Source organism: Bicyclus anynana, chromosome 19 (assembly GCF_947172395.1).
Source record: "Bicyclus anynana chromosome 19, ilBicAnyn1.1, whole genome shotgun sequence".
NCBI lineage: Eukaryota > Metazoa > Arthropoda > Insecta > Lepidoptera > Nymphalidae > Bicyclus > Bicyclus anynana.
The window spans coordinates 11,377,312-11,395,344 of record NC_069101.1 but is presented as its reverse complement, the minus strand read 5'-3'; the positions used below and the strand labels follow the sequence as shown (position 1 = coordinate 11,395,344).

Below are 18,033 nucleotides of genomic sequence, written 5' to 3'. Positions count from 1 at the left end.
TGTAACGCCAACAATGACAGCAGAAAACATTATATATTATAATAAGTGAGTTACAAAATTCTTGAACTACTGCAGCCATCTTTTACAGGCATTCACAACACTGGTTAAATCTATACTAATATTATAAACAAGTTAAAGTTTGTGGAGTAATCTGACTGATTTTAGTAAACGGGTTTTAGAGTGATGTTCGTTATCAACCCATATTCGACTCACTGCTGAGCTCGAGTCTCCTCTCAGAATGAGAGGGGTTAGGCCAATAGTCCACCACGCTGGCCAATGCGGATTGGCAGACTTCACACACGCAGAGAATTAAGAAAATTATCTGGTATGCAGGTATCCTTACGATGTTTTCCTTCACCGTTAGAGATAGGTACGTGATATTTAATTTCTTAAAATGCACCGGACCTGAAACGAACCCACACTCTCCGGTATCGGAGGCAGTGGTCATATCCACTGGGCTATCACGGATCTATTTTAGATCGGACTGTTTTAGAGTGCCTTACACTCTAAATAATTTAAAAATTACACTCTAAATAAAAAAATGTGGTGCTGACTTTACTTTAGTTTACACACACAAACGCGTTTGTGTTAGGTACTCGTTTAATTAACTACTACATCCAATGATATGTTATACTAGAGATGGGGAACTAGCGCATTAATACTGAGGCGGACAAAATGTGGATAATTGACTTAATTTCATTTAGTCGTTTATTAAACAACTAATGTTTAATTCCTGTATTTTTTTTTTCTTTTAATATAATAGAAATGCATCGTTTTGAATAGTTATCTTGGTTAGTTCCACTTAAAAATTTATTTGTCGACTTACTCGAATTAAAAGTAAACAATCTGCACAAAAACGTAGCCGGATTCAAGGCGTACTTTTTTTTAATAATATCAATTTATTTATTTATTGTACAAAAGTGTCACATTTAATATAATATGTACCTTAAGATAAATCTTTACTAATATTAATAAAGATGAATGTTTACATGTACAAATTACATCATATACAAACAAATAATAGGTACCTAAATATCGGCTACAAAGTCGAATTGTCACTCACTCAATCGAAATCGAATCATTTTATGCGGTGATTTTGTAGGCACGTTACCTATCTATAGTATGAAATTATCATTGACTACATCGAAAAACATCTATAATTTGGAAATATGATTTAAGAAAAGGCTTAGTAGAAAAAAATAAAGTAAAATTTCTAACATATAGGTAACTCAATGAAAGCTCAGCAAAGCTTTCTGTGGGTACATCATTAAACTATAACAATAAAACATACCGAACAATTGAACTAGCTAGCTACTAAATCAAAAACTCCAAATGAAATCAAAGTGTTGTAATATTCAAATTAACCCCAAATGCTAAGTGGGCAAAAAATCTAACATCGGCATCAACCCAAAGAATATAATAATACGCAATAAAATGTTGCTGAAAAATATTATAAATTGTATCGTACACGAACACAGAACGACAATGCAATTAACACACACAAACGAAACACATTAAAGTCACAGTGTGCACACAAACTCCGCCCTAAACAAATTTTGACCAATCACAGGTCGTTGCGGCAAAGATCGCTATTGCCGCACGCCTCATGTTTTTCGTTACGGAGCACCGACTCCCGCGCGACTCACACATTGTTAGAATGAACGCTTCACTTTGAAGATACCGGATCAGACTCGTCGTGCTATCCCTTTTCCACATTGTCTTACCTGCCATACTTGTTTGCAAAGTAATCACCTGAAAAATCTGAAACAGAACAAGAAGAACAATTGAAATTAACTCAATAGGACAATGAGTTGATAAAGTTTTAAATCGGTGTTGAAATATAAATTTTTGGGACCGGCGATACGTAAAGTACCACGGCCATTCGGGCAACAGAAAGAGACAAGCTATCTGGTGGAGTGTCGAAGGCTGTGGAGGCGGTTTGACCATTTTTTGTTGCACCGCTGATTGTGAAAGATTACACTTGAGAGTCGAAATACATCTTTACATCACACGTCAGTGGGCACTGAGCTGTCTTCAAAGTAACACGGATTAGACACACGCAGTTTCCTTTTACGTAATGATGCTTGCGTACCTGTGATTGTAGTGACAGACATTTGTGTTTTACCTGGACTTTTGTATGTGTTAGAACTGATTCGGTGTTTGGAATCTCTCCTGCTCCTGATTCTGCGCCAATGGCTGTATCAACGTTGAACATGACTCCTTATTTCACGGGATATTCGTTTCAAGGTGAGTTCTTGCGCATCATTTTTGCATTTTGACTTGTGTGTGATTAAGATCAAAACCCTGAAGTACGGGTAATTCTTATATTTTGTAGCTTTTGTCTAGACGAAACATTTTGTTTTGTTTTGTTAGACTAAAAGCTACAGTGTTATTATATATTTTAATTATACTAACATTATAAAATTGGTTTACCATTTATTTTAAATGATCCATATTCCGAGTTTTAGCATAAACATCTAACACATTTATAGTTTTATAGAACTTCTCATTAAATACATGTTTGGTGATATTAATCATCAAGCAATCTGTCTATATTGACTTCAGTTTATTTATCACAAAATAACCATGTTCAACATATGCCTACAATCATTAATCAGTATCGATTTGTGTTCCATCATCACAGGCACCAATAAACCAAACCGCATAATGATCAAAGCTAATCTGCTGATTACCGGCCAATTACAAGCATCAGAATCATATAAAATGACATAATAAGTCTCACAGCTCATTTTCTCGCTCTAAAAGGTTCGAAAACCATAAAACGATAAAATCATGAAGAAATTATACAGCCAAAAGTGCCTTTTATTGCTCGTCATATAACAATATTTCATCCTAACGCTTCGGGATGGGGCTATTAGAAAAAGCATGTTAGAAACTGTTTTTTTGATAATAAGTAGGCCTTGTTTAGCCTTCATTTCTGGAATGGTCAAGGACTCTTCGGATGTAGAAAGCCGATTTGTCGTCTGCGCTTGGTTTCAATAAAGAGGTTCTGTCACGACTATGCTATTGTCTCGTTTGCATTATTCTTCCAATGATCTTGATCTTAATTCAAGAAGTTAGGTTTCACAGGTTAGGTAAAATTACAACTATTGCTAGTTGTAATTTTTAGATTAAACCTTACTGTCAGTTTATTCCAATAAACGATTAATAGAGGATAGGTATTGTAGAGTTAAGAAGTACCTCAATTTGATGACAAGCGGATTATACGATTATTATCTTTGGAGATATGAGATGGTCAGATGTGATAAAAATTGTGATAGCCATCGCAGTGTATTCAAAAGAACACTCGCATTTTAGTATTGATACTCAAAATTTAAATTCAGAATAAAAATGCGTTTATTTTATTTAAGCTTAGTTTCTACAAGCACTTTTGAAACTTTAAGTTTGACTATTTGTAGACTCTACTTTTTACTTTTAATGAGTTAAATTTTGACAACAACATGTCAATCAGATCTTTGCTCCACACAACAATCGGCTGGACAGTTCTGTATGAAAACGAGTTTGTTTTAATGTCTAGTTTTTCTAATTTCTTTTATTTGTACCTATTTGCTTATATTAGCTTTTTTTTTATTTGCGTCCTACAAAAATGTTACTTTTTTCTGTAAACTGACAGTTGAAATTTTCCTATGGTTTTATAATGTTAATTGTAGCTGTGACTGCTAGAAGCTAATTATTTATGGTAATTACCTATCACACATCGTCTCAAACGGTGAAGGAAACACATGGTGAGGAAACCTGCATACCGGAGAATTTCTTAATTCTCTGCGTGTGTGGAGTCTGCCAATCCGCATTGGGGCAGCGTGGCCTAACCCTTCTCATTCTGAGAGAAGACTTGAGCTCAGCAGTGAGTCAATTTTTTTTTAATTCTCTCCAAGTTAGTCCTTGACTACAATCCCACCTGATAAGTGATGATGCAATCTAAAATGGAAGCGAACTAACTTGTTAAGAGTAGGATGAAATCCACACTCTCGACATCGCACCGGAACGCTAAATCGCTTGGCGGTACGTCTTTGTCGCTAGGGTGATAATCATGCGAGAATTAACAAAAATATTTTTGATTAAATAAAAAAATTGTAAATCAACATTTGAAATCATATTGACACTGGAGTATTTCTTTAATTTAAACTTTTTGTTTCAACAAAAATTATTGCCCGTCATAAAATAACTGAATAACCTTTGTTTCAAGCGTTTCTATTCCGGATGTTTATTACCGGAGTTAGTTTCTTCAAAGGCAAAGGTATTAAAGGCAGTCGTTTTAGAAATTGTAACTTCTGTGTTTTTTCATTGTTCAAACCTAACTTAAGATGTTGTGGAAAATATAATGCACAGATGACCTTGTAACTATCTACTACTGATATGGTAGAAATAGATTCAACTAAAGATGAAAATTTAGTTTCTGATTGATGGTTGTATTCAACGAAATCGTGGAAATACATACATAAAATATAGCCTATGTTAGTCGTTGATAATTCAGCATTCTATTGGTGAAAGAATCCAAATCGGTCCAGTGGTTTTGATGCTTATTTGTTATAAACAAAAAATCAAATCTTACCTTATTATAATTTCGTTACCTAAATTTGAAATTGAAGATTTTATAACCACCATTAGTTTAGATAAATATTAGTCTTGGAATTATTTTTAAAACAAATATAGATATAGCGGTCTACAAGATTTTTCAAGAGAAAAGTTGTTTCTTCTAGAAATGTAAATAAATTTTTGGAAAATGTTATGGAATATGTTACGATAGCCATAAATTTAAAATTAGGACAACTTCATCATCAACTTAGCTCAAGATCTCTTGAAGAGATCTTGAGCTAAGTTTAAGCCTAATCACTGTACATAAAGATAATTTATCTTAGGGTATTAAAAATTAATAAGTAACATAGACAATTAGACAAAAATTATTTGAAATGTAATTACATTTCTAGCTATAACGTGAAGTTAGGTAATTGTGTATGACTTCTTGTCCGATTTTAAGCATTTACTGATTCAGCAAAAGTAAATTTTTAGGGGCAGTTTGAGGCAGAATCGATTTTAATATTCTATTTAAAGTCAATGATCTATTAGACAAATCTTCTTGAAAATGTAATAAATTAGTTACAATAAACGTTAAGCAATTTTGTAAGATTTCTTGTCCGGTTTACTTTACTGATATGTAACAGTAACAAGACAGGCAACGCCTACTTTGTTAGATTGTAATATTAGGCTTGAGGGGCCCAAATATTATAATACGTACGTAAGGTATAATAATGCATTTAAATCTTCGACGTTGCACTATATTAATAAAATCCAATCCCCGGTTCTTAAAGGTTCTTACTGATGGTTTTACACATAAATCATTAGCATACGAAAACATTTCCAATGCATTGTTAAAAATGTCACCACGACTTATGACCTGTTTCGTCTAAGTTAAATTAAATGGAAAGGGACCGCCATACATTGAAGGCTCGCGAGGGAAAGAGATGAATGACACCAAAGAATGCCGACGAGAGTCGCGTTCTTATTTTGAATTTTTCGAGTTCTTTTTAACAGCGACGTCATAACTTTTATAAAAGCTTGCTTGCTCTATCTATAAGTATATTTAGTGTGTTCCTTGCATTACAACTCTTTGAAGTATTTGCATATTTTTTTTACAAGGAGCTTATTATAATAAATATATTGCCTTGTTGATCCAGTAGTTAGCCAATGTGGTTTTGGGTTAGGATTAAGTTTTGGATCGGCTTGTGAAATATTGAGATTAATTTCTTCCCAGAAATTCTCAGTAAAAAAATTTAATCCAGAGTTGGGAAGTAATGTACTATTATTATGATAGGTCTATTACCATATACCTACCACGGGATATCTTAATGGCACTCCCCGCGCCCGCCAACCACTACCAACCGGGACGAAACCTACGGACCAACAGCCGCTGTGCCATCGCTTTTTAAATCTGTGATATATTTTCTGTATTATAATATGTATATGCATCTATAAATATACCTAAACATTCCTCTTTAATCACTCTATAATGATGCATTAAAATTCGTTGAATAAGTTAAAAGATTTAAACGAACATATACTCGTATTGCGGAAGCAACTTCGTACTAGCGGATGCCTGCGACTCTTTAATCCAGCCCTTAATGTAGTATCGCTGTAAAAATGGAGTAACTTCTCCGGTTTTCCCAACATTTCCCTTCACTGCTCTGCTCCTTTTGATCGTAGCGTGATGAAAAGTATATTATAACCTGCCCAGGAGTATGTAGAATAATTGTACCAAGTTTTATTAAAATCCGTCGAGTAAAAGTTTTTGTTTCTATAACGAACATACAGTCAGACAAAAATTTTACTAATTGTATTTTTGGCATCTGTATCGATCACTAATCACCCCCTCATAGTTATTTTGAAATGTATTTCATGTACAGTGTTAACCTCTCTACAGATTTATTATAAGTATCATCATCATCATTATCAACCCATATTCGGCTCACTGCTGGGCTCGAGTCTCCTTTCAGAACGAGAGGGGTGAGGCCAATGGTCCATCACGCTGACCCAATGCGGATTGGCAGACTTGATTCAAGAGGAATGTTTAGGTATATTTATAGGTGCATATACGTAGATACGTACGTACAGAAAATGTAGGTACTTAATGATAATGATAAGTAAGGCCGTAAGTGTTTTACCGTTATGAATAATTATTCAACCCGTCAGAGTCCCTTTGCCTGGCGGTGCCTTTAACTTATTAAACTCTTAAATCTTTAATTCGACACAAAATTATACCTACAGCTAACCTCAGTATAAATCGAGCTTAGTGTCAAGGGACGCCAGACTCTCTCGTGTAATACAAAACATTTTCGTAATGCGAAAATCTGAAAGGGATTATGTATTTGTAAATATGAATCACAATAAAATTTATTTAGATGTTACAAGGTTTTACTTCCTTAGAACTATCTAAAAAATATTTTTCTAATGGACATTATCATGGATCTTAGGTTCCTTATAATTTAACTTAGATTGTAAAATTAATTAATTTAGCTTCGAAAAAGCTAAATTTTTATTTCTATTTTAAATTCTTCGCTTATTTTGTGACAGGGACACAGGAGTAATATGCCACAAAATATTGTGATGAATGATTTTTTTCTCATTTTATATTTTTCTTAGTTTAACTATAACGATATTTTTTTTACGAAATCGATAGATATATATATATATATATATATATATATATATATATATATATATATTTGTCGAAATTTATATTAGCTATGTTATTATTTATTTAGTAAGGAGTATCTCTGCGTGATCGAATCAGAAATGAGGAGATCCGCAGAAGAACCAAAGTCACCGACATAGCACAACGAGTTGCAAAGCTGAAGTGGCAATGGGCGGGCACATTGTTCGAAGAGCCGATGGACGTTGGGGTCCCAAAGTGCTGGAATGGCGACCCAGCACTAGTAAGCGCAGTGTTGGTCGGCACCTACCAGGTGGACTGACGACATCAAGCGAGTCGCAGGGATTTGATGGATGCAGGTGGCTCAGTATCGTGATGTTTGGAAGTCCCTACTTTGTGTAGTGGACGTCCATCGGCTGATATGATGATGATGATTATGATAAAATTTATGTTTAATTCGCATAATATGTTCGATGACGCTCGGAGTTTAGCGATCGCTTTAGGCTAGATGCTGATACAGATCGGTGTGTGCCGATCTGTACTGAACACTGCGCTTACTAGTCCTTGTAATTTCCACTGCCATCTCTTTTTACGAACATACGATAGAGTTCATCATCTCAATAAAGTCGTTTGTTCTTTTTTTTTAATCAATGGCAAGTTAGCTCTTGCGGTCTCGTGATGCTAACATGCGACCAAGAGAAGAAAAATCCCATCCCATCCGTCCCATCTCTTTCGGACCAACGTAACGAAAAAGGTAGTGGTATTCCGGTTGAAATTTGTCTATTTCTCTTCGAGGTATAATATCGTTGGTTGCATGTCAGCGCCACTGACAGTTAGATGAACGAACCTGTATTGGAAAATGAATTTTCCATTTGGTACAATTTATATGTATATACCTACCTTGGTTGGAAACCTTATGCACGCCACTGATGACCCCTATAAAAAGTTCAGTACCATAATCAAGGTTTAGTCACATTCGTATCAAGCCGGACAGCGGTGAGCTCACGCACACAGGCGCGGCGGGATCAAAGGCACCGAAAGGCTCCTTTGGCCGCATAATATGACGCGCCGCCCGCCCCCGCCCCCGCCCCGCGCGCGCGAATGCCTCGCCCGAACCTCCAGGGCTCTTTGCCATTATTTATGCCGATCTATTAATAAACAAATTGATGTAACGGACCCTTAATTCATTTTCATATCGTTCGGTATTTAAGTGTGATCGAACTTTGATGTATGCTAATGACGGACCTTTATTAATAATTGTTAAATAGCCCCATAAACAAATTTTGATTCAATTATGAGAAATAATTGCAAAGAGTTAATGCTACTCAAAAGATAACATTTAAGTATGATTGCTAGTTTTTGTAACAACAAATTTCTAGCAATTAACTATCATATAGCTGCGAATATGGTTGCGGTTAGCCAAAAATACATCAGTAATTATTTATCAGTATCAGCCTATTTTAACCAGTACTGGGCTATGCCTCTTTCTCACCAAATTTGTCGAATTTGATCCGGCTCTTGTTCCAACAGTTAATTAAAGGCTTCTTAGGACGTTGGTCGAAGCTTTTCGCTTTAGGAGCATTGACTGGAACAACTATCGGAACAATAGTAATTGACTCAACATTCCACATGGTGGTAATCTCGTGAGCAAATTCCAATTATTTTGATACGTTTTCCCTTGATACTGAGACGAATATCTTAGTATTCCATGGATTCACCGTGCGGGTGCCGGGTCCATTGCGTGGTAGAGAGAAAAACTCCGAGCAGAGTCCTGAACTTGTGACTACAGGATGTAGGGTTAAGGAATTCCTTGACGATCGATAAACATTCCCCGTTCTCTGCTCGTGTTGTTCTCCCTGTATAGCCAATTATTATGATTTGTTTGACGAACTGAAGTATAACAGTCTTGAAAATTTGTATTGGTGATAATCGGATACTACAAACTTTAAAGAGATTAAAATCGACATTGCTAATTGCCCCGAGCGACGAATAAGCGTGATTCGCTAGGGTGCCTTTCTCTACCATTCATTACATTTATAATTGATGCCTGTGTTATCTAATTTGTATAATCTTGGAAGTTATCTTTTATTTATAGATTATTTGCCTTTGTTTGTTATCTTTTATAATCACTATTGGTACAGTTATTTAAAAGGTAATTTTAATGAGGTTGCATATTAAATTCAGTTCTTTATTACGTTATAGGACGACTGAATATTTATGAATTCAGAACGTTGTTTGTCTGTTGCTTTAGATCAGCTATATGTATATATACATCATTAATACTATTCCACATCTTAAAAATAATTTTTGAATTGAACTTTATTACTAATTGTAATAAAGTTCAATTCAAATTTTTTTTATTTAGCCCTTGACTACAACCTCACTTGATGGTAAGTGATGATGCAATCTAAGATAGAAGCGGGCTAACTTGTTTGGAGGAGGATGAAAATACACACCCCTTTCGGTTTCTACACGATATTATACCGAAACGGTAAATCGCTTGGTAGGTCTTTGCCGGTAGGGTGGTAACTAGCCACGGCCGTTAAGTTTACCGTTATAGGCATTGTTTGCCTACTTATAATCACTGGGCTATCTATTTGTCTTTAGCTAATTGTTTGTTCTAACTATAGGGGTTAACATCTACATCAAGGATTTTGTCAAGTCTTTTTAACTGTCTAGTTTATTTGCTTTATCTTTATCTTCAAATTCGTTAGCAAATTGTCATTAAAGTTATCTATTTTTCCTCCTGTTTTAAATTAGTTTCGACATTATTTAAAGTTGTTGTACTGAATTAGCTTACCGAATACAATATAAATACAATCGTCAATGATGACTCTCAACAACCTTCAAATAGTAATTTCACTTCTAGTTTTTGTTGTCACTGCAACATAATATTTATGGATTTCGAAACTCGACCGCTGGCGGCGAGTGGTACGTCAAAGGAACCATTTCTTATAATAAAAGAAAAGGCCAGTCAAATTAGTACATAGCACGTCATGAATACGAAATAAGGTCAAAAGCAGGGCACTCACAAACACACTGTTATAATGAAATAAAATATTCAGTCCCATTCATAGTGCAGGCGTTATGTTAGATGGCCGAAAGGCGGGCTCGGTTTGAACAGTTGGCATTCAGTTCAATGGGGGATTTCGTTATGGAATAAGAGTCTGCGATAGCCAGACATACCTCATTTCAGAAAATCATCCTACCGCCACACGATGTCATGTAAAAACCGAATGGGTTGTGCATTTTCATCCTTCTCCTAATAAGATAGCCCGCTTCTATCTTATATTGCATCATCACTTACCATCAGGTGGGATTGTAGTCGAGGGATAACTTGTAAAGAATAAAAAATAATATTGTCAACCATTCTTCCTATTATAGGTAAGAATGGTAGCCAATTATTGAGTTTGGACTTTGGGAGTTAGCAGGTTTCAAGGACCAAGTACAAAGTGTATTCTTTTTTATTTGTCTAAGCATAACTTGAGCAATCATGTCCCCCAGTCACCAGTCAATCAGCTTGGCGACAGCTCTTCAACAACACCGTTAAAGATCAAAATTTTAGGGACTCTAGCGAAAGTTTGTCACGAAGTTAACGTTCTAGCGATTGGGGATATGATTCCCCATGATATTCCGTAGAAAATATTTTTTATATTTTGGACAATTGAAGATCTGTACCCTTGAAACCTTCAAAAGCAACCATAGTCCAAACTCTACAATTGGCTACCTTACTTACATCAATGGTAGGACCATGGTCTGACATACTTTCTGCCTTCTTAAAATGTAGTAAATCTAGCTCTCGCAGGCTCTCGTTTTGTTATAGCTCATAGGCACTCGTATTTTATTACGGCAACAAGACGCCTTTAGGCGTGTTACATATGAAATATTTGATTTTGAGAGCAATATTGGAACCAATATCGGTATGAAAAGGGTTCTTCAAACCTTTGCCTACACCGGTAATATCATTGTTTGCTCGGGAAAAGTATAATGGAATTGAATGTGATATGTCAGCAGTAAGGATTATTTGATATTTAAATATAGATTCTTATTTTATTATATAGTAACAGTTGGCATTATTTTATATATTCGTATAAAATTGTTATTGATAATGCAACTGTATGTTCATGTCGTTATACATCAATGCAGTAAAATATGTTGATAAAATTTAACTACATCATGTCAAGAAAATAAACAACTTTTTGAGACGAGAATCACACACAAAACAAGTCTTGTAATCCTATAAATACTTTGGAACATTCAGAGCACAAACCAAACATTAGAAAACCCGTAGAAGATAATAAATGATTTCTTAAAATAATAAGTAACTAGTAGTAACTAAATTTAGTTTTAAATCTAATAATAACCAAAAACATAGTAGCAAATTCAATCAATCTATTCAAAAGATAATCAAATAGAGATATAAGAAATAACAATCAAATAGAGTTTAATATTTGTCAACCAAGGTAAACTAATAATTATAGATATCTGTAACTTTATTCTTTAAAAAGACGACAAGTACCATTAAGCTTATAACCACAAAGATTACTAATATATAATCGCACTTACAACTTAACTAACAACACAATTAGATAAGACGCTCTACCTAGAAAAATAGTAGACTTTTTCTAACACTACGACATCATATCGGCACGCATGCTATGAAAGTATAATAGAATAGAACTCTGATTTGATAACCGATTGCTACACCTCGAGCCACGCGACCACGGGCCACACAACGAACCGAAGGCTTGAAGAAGGCTTAATGGAATGACACAGCCTTTGTGAGTGCCGCCCAATTCTAATGCCTATTCAAATGGCATTTCTCCGCTTTGTTGCTTGATTTTGGACAGCAATAGCTTATTTTATTAGTGTATAAATGATTTTAACAGGCAACGGATAGATATTTATGCGTGTCAGGATAATAGAGACTTGATAATGCTTACGAATGATTTTTTATTATAATTTTTCAATTTTGTTATTGACAGAAGTAATGTTGATGTTATCGATCCGGTTTTGATTTTAACTTCTAATTCATAATATCTAGCGTTAAAACATTCGTAATTTCCTTAGGGCATTAGAGATAGAGAAAATAAATTATATTATTTAACCTGAAATAAATTTCAAACTTTGTTATATTTTGCTATGTAATCGTATGAATGCATTAATTCCTCGGAACAGTTAAGAAATTTATATTTTCTTAATTGGTTTTGGTCTATCTAGCCTAGGCCATATCTATTTACCACCTTAAAGATATACAACAAGCAACGGTTTATCAATTTATTTACTGAAAAGAAATAATATCAGAGAAAAGTGGGTATAAACAAATTAAGGATGTGGACAATCACAGATTTTTCGTACCAAAATAAAATCAATTGGATGGCTTGATTTAAATTCTGTTAAAGTCTGGGATATATGTACAATATTTAGACCGTACCCTTACCAAATTAGTGTGACACTTAACACCAGGTGAAATTACAGTCAAGCGTGAACTTGTTTTTGAAATATAGAAAGAATTTCATCTTGATAGAGCAACCTCATACTGTGTAGTAATAATGCGAGAACAAATAATGCATCGTCTTACTTATTGAAAATGTAATGGTTAAATAGTTTACAAATTGAAACCATGTTACATAAAAAATTGGATTGATATTCAGATTTGCGATATGAGTGAGCTATTTAAGTATGCATAGGTAGGTTTATCAAAGTATACGTATGTGAAGTAAGTTTCGTACCATTTATTTATTAGTTGTACAATTAAAAGGAGTAGGTATGTATCTATACATATAATTTAACTTAGTTTTTAGTTGCATGTTTCTAATTTGAAATTGCGGAAGAACGAATATAATAATTTATGGACTGATCAACAAAAATAAAAACTTGAAATTGGTGTTAAAGCTAATTCTGTAATAACTTATAGAAAATAAGGTACACAAATTATAGAATATATTATCTTACGCGGCTTGAATCAATTACTTCATAAAATGCCAACAATGCCTTAAGTAAAGCTGTTTTAATAATTTAATAGACAATATTTATCACACAAAACTGAGATATTAAGATTTTTATTAACTATCTATTGTGATTTTATTGTCCCTCATAAGTAGGAATATCTAATCGAGATTCAAAATCATGCATTTTCGTCAGTTATCAGTTATTATAGTTTAGCTCAGCTTCGAACGTTAATACTATAAAATGCTTGTACCAATTTCCCAGTATATATATCTGAATTAGGGTTCTATTTAACGTTCATTGAAACTTTATTATTTGAATGAAGAACATTTTCGTTTGATGTGGTTGATAGCTCTTTAGCTTGAGTTCTATCACTATTACAAGTCCTACTATAAAATAAATAAAAAGAAAATCATTTATTATTTTTACTAGCAATAGTTAACAATCAAACCATCTTGTAACATGACAAATATTCAAAAATGCATCTTTTATTAAATGGATATGTAAATATTCTCAATCTACTCTCCCACTCAAAATATTATAAATCGCTAATATAAGAAATAATAAAAATAATACGCCAGCTAAAGTTCACGTCATTGTTGTAGTTTCTGTTACATGATAACTTGAAAATAATTTCGAATTGTTAATCTATCTGTTATGTAGGCTAATGTCATTACACCTAAATCCTCCAGAAGCAGATTATTCATTGTTACTATTAGAAATAATAATTATTAAACCACATTATACAGTATTAGAGTATCAGACATTTCAAGGTGTTACCTGTCGACGCAAGAATTGTCTCAAGCCGTTGCTTACTTTGCATATGTAGATTACGTACTTATCGCTGGTACACAATTCGTGCGAAGGAAAGCGACGTGTGACGTAAAGCCTCATATAAATTTTACTATAGGCACATTAATGTCGCTACGTGAAATTGATTTGCAGGCAGAAACATATTATGATTGTGAAAACTGGGTTTACGATTTATTTACACAATACTGACTACTATATCGACTTCAGCGCTATAAACTGTCCAATAGCTGTGAAATATTTCCAAAAAATTAAAAAGTTATTAGTGAAAGATGGAAAACTTAAAAAAAAAAAAAATCAATCGATTTTGTTAATATTATTATGAAATAGTAGTTATGTATTCGATTACACGGTTCATAACTATATCATGTCTCATATTGGTTGACAAAATTTCTTTAGTGCTCTATATGAGTGTATACTATAAAGACCTGTATAATGTTTTTCAAACACGTCATAAAAGTATTATTATTAGAATTATTACATTATACAGTACACGCATCTTAACTTTGGAATTTGATTAAAAGTATTAAACTAGTCTATTAAATTAAGTCCATAAAAATAATGATAAGTTGCAATTGACTTAATCGATAACTTAATCATCATTATCAAACATATTGCTTGGAAAGCTCTGTACTCAAATACTAAATGCCTAGTTCACACTATATAGCTGGATATTATAATGCGGGCGTTACGTATAGTATAGTATTAATCCCCCGTGTTATCAGATTACAACTGTAACACTTTAATAGGGCATTGCAAGCAACAAATACAGGAATGAGATCTCTTTACGCCTATTGCCTTCATAACTTTTATTGGACGTTTCGCAATAGTGAGCCTCTGGCAGTACCGACGCTATAACCTACGATATTAAATTCCACAGCTAATAAACGAAAAATAAAGGAAAGAAATCAAATAAAATTTCGTCAGTGTTGTTTAAAATATGCAATAAAATGAGAGACACAAATTTGGAGTATTTACTCGTAAAAGCTTTCAAGAGTGATGGCATTTCAATTGTCGTTGAAGAAATATTCAAATTGCTACATCAGTTTCCAAACACCGGATCGGTTTCGAACTCAAACGTTTCGGAACGTAATGGAGATGAGCCCTGGATTAAGAAATCACTTAGATTGAAAATAAAATTTCGGTAACGTAAAAATGTACTTGAGAAATCCAATCACGGAACGACAATGCCTATGACAACTCGACGGTACAGCGAAGTTTTATGAAAATGTGATTGCTAATTAAAGTTGACACAGAAATGCGAATGGTGAATAGAAAATCTTCATTTATTCGGTCACGGTTTGCTTCTTACGTTTAGCATTAAATGATTGACTCTGTTTCAATTTCGTCTTACACGAATGCGTCGGTCGAACGAATTGGAACACGATTATGTTATTGTGAGAAAATTTTATACCTTCTATAGTGCCGTGTGTATCTCAAGTTTAGTGTGTGATTGCTTTCCAAAGGAATCACTCTTGCGATGGCTATGAATAAGACACGTAAGTAGAAAAAGTATCAAAACTTCTTGGCTACCGTACCGAACGATACAGAATTGTTAGTTTTTTGTGTGCTACTTTCTGATCATTTTGTATACCACCCTGGTGGCTGCTATTGTTGTGACAAAATGGTGCATGATCGAATTGTGCTTCCAAACGATTAGTTTTACCGAATCAATGTTTAAATTTGTTGTTAACTTCGCCTCCTTTTGCGTTAATAGCGTTACAATGTTTGCGAATTCTATTACGCATTGTAAACTTTGAGTTCTTTTTGTCCCTTTTGTGAGCTTTTATCAATTGTACATTTTGATTGATCTTATTTCAGCTTTGAAATTTTTGGACGAAGGATTTTGAGCTCATGTATTTTAATGTTAACGATTGTTATATATTATTTGAAGCCTTTTCGAATAAAGGTATCAAATAAGCCTATATTTGAAAACATAAAAATAAACTATAAAAATCTATTCTTGCTTTTAAGAAATATAATACTTTATCAGATGATTTCTCCAACTCTAATAAAGTGATACATTATTACGAAACCACCCACATTTGTATAGGGGACTTATTATGGACACGTTATGCGTCATAAATATTTCGGGAACGTTAAATTAACACCCGAGAACATCGGCTTTCGCGGCACCACAACGTCTACGGGGTTCCAACAAAAAATATATGGAGATCGCTTGCAGAAACTCGGCCCAGCCTTACCATAAAATACTGCATTCTTTCACCATTACTTTAAACCTTATTTTGGCAGCATAGGGTCTACAACGTGCTCAAGAAATCCTTGTTCCTGATGAGCCTTTGTTTTCGTAAGAACAATTTTTAACCATATATTGTTTACATTAGGGTTTATTTTGCATTGGGTGACCGTAGGTTTCTCGCATTACCAAAGGACACACTTGTTGACATGTAGTTTAATTGATCGGTGCTTCTCCACAGGGGTCTATAGCGCTACGTGTGGCGGTATCTTTGAGGAATTATTTGAAATTGATAAACTATAAATGCCTTTACAAGTGGAAGATGCCACTGTTATTTTTTTTCTTTACAAATGAGAGGCGTCTGTCATATTTGGATGAGAATTAGGAATTAATGTCGGAATGCATGTGTCATAGGCTGACTGTTGTTTTGATGTGGTTTTGAATTTTGTATTCTTTAACTAGGGCATGTTATGTAATTAAGTTTCTTTTGTTATTTTTTGGATCTTATACTCTGACAGTATTTTACGTGACGCGACTTAAGCTGTTTATGATTATTGGATGTACCAAAAAATGTTGTATTTGTATAGATGTTCTCATAGTATTATTTCCTGTGGATAACCTTTATATATAAATTTAAAATATTAAAAAAAGGCACCTCTTTCTTTAAAAACCTTTCGCTATGTCTTAATTTGCGTGCTTTATTGTTGTCGTCGACAGCGCTTAATTTATTTTTATTTATTTTTAACTGTTATTATTACAGTTGTCAGTCTGTACAAGATAGATTGTCTCTGCCTATTTAATCAGTTTGATAATTATCCTTGATAAGTTATGACAGTGTTGTATAGTTTCATTTTATTGCGAGATCCCATACTAATATCCTTAATGCATTTTCGTCTCAATAGCATCTATGTTGGACACAATAGGATCGCAAAAATAAGCGGCATCCTTTGACTATAGGTGGTCCCAACCACTGCTGGTGATGTGTTTATAATAGCCACTTTACTCACACACACATAGACACAGCCAGAAATATTTTTATATATCTCGAGAAAACTTTATTCGCAATTACTGTCGAACTTAATTATCGCACCCGGCAAAAGATTAATTAATTTTTTGATGACTTACCTTTCACTGCGGGAAGTTGAATGACTCGCCAATAGAATTCTAGACGAAGTCTGAACTGATTCTGGAAGTGGTAATCGAAAGCAATGTAAGCTTACGATGTTTATATATCAATGCCAGAACATTTAGTGTTTCTTCGGCCGTGATGAAAGAAATTGGATATTTTTGGTTGAGTTCATTCCTAATGTATTGCGAAACTTGTGTTGAGTATTTTTGTATTGAAATTGACAAATGTTTTACTAAAAAGTGAATAGAATCAATTTGGTTATATTTTATTTGAATTGAGTTGCCTTTGCACCGCAACGAAAAAGTTTCGTTGTGTTAGGCATTATTTTACTAAACTAAAAAAAATTTAGGTATACGCAATTTTTTTACCAATTAGTACTAAATGCCATCATATCTTACAAATTCCTGATGATTAAGCAAAGGTGCCACTCTCAACTTGAAGTGAAGGTATTATAACGTTGCAGTGCATTTACCTACAAGTTTTTAGTTTAGCATTTATTATCCCAATATTCAAAAAAAGAACATGCAATATTGAGGATCATAGTCTTATTAAACAGTGGTCTGAATTCACTGCAGTATTTCATATGTTCATGTTGTTACAGGACAAGGTCGTATGAATCAACTAGGCGGAGTATTCATCAACGGTCGCCCGCTGCCCAACCACATCAGGCTGAAGATCGTGGAGATGGCGGCGGCGGGCGTGAGGCCCTGCGTCATCTCGCGACAGCTGCGCGTCTCGCACGGCTGCGTCTCGAAGATTCTCAACAGATATCAGGTGAGA

General features: G+C 34.1%; 1 protein-coding gene across 2 annotated transcripts in view; it reads left to right on the top strand.

Annotated features, from left to right (window-relative positions):
• Positions 1-1,961: 1,961 nt before the first annotated feature.
• Positions 1,962-18,033, top strand: part of LOC112045587 (protein gooseberry) — a 28,868-nt gene continuing 12,796 nt past the window's right edge. Inside the window, exons 1-2 of one of the 2 annotated variants that reach the window (XM_052887398.1) lie at positions 1,962-2,247; positions 17,855-18,027. In XM_052887398.1, coding sequence (XP_052743358.1) covers positions 2,193-2,247; positions 17,855-18,027 — 228 coding nt within the window. In that variant the 5' untranslated portion in view covers positions 1,962-2,192. The remainder of the gene's footprint in view (positions 2,248-17,854; positions 18,028-18,033) is intronic. The other variant, XM_052887399.1, reaches the window with a different exon arrangement.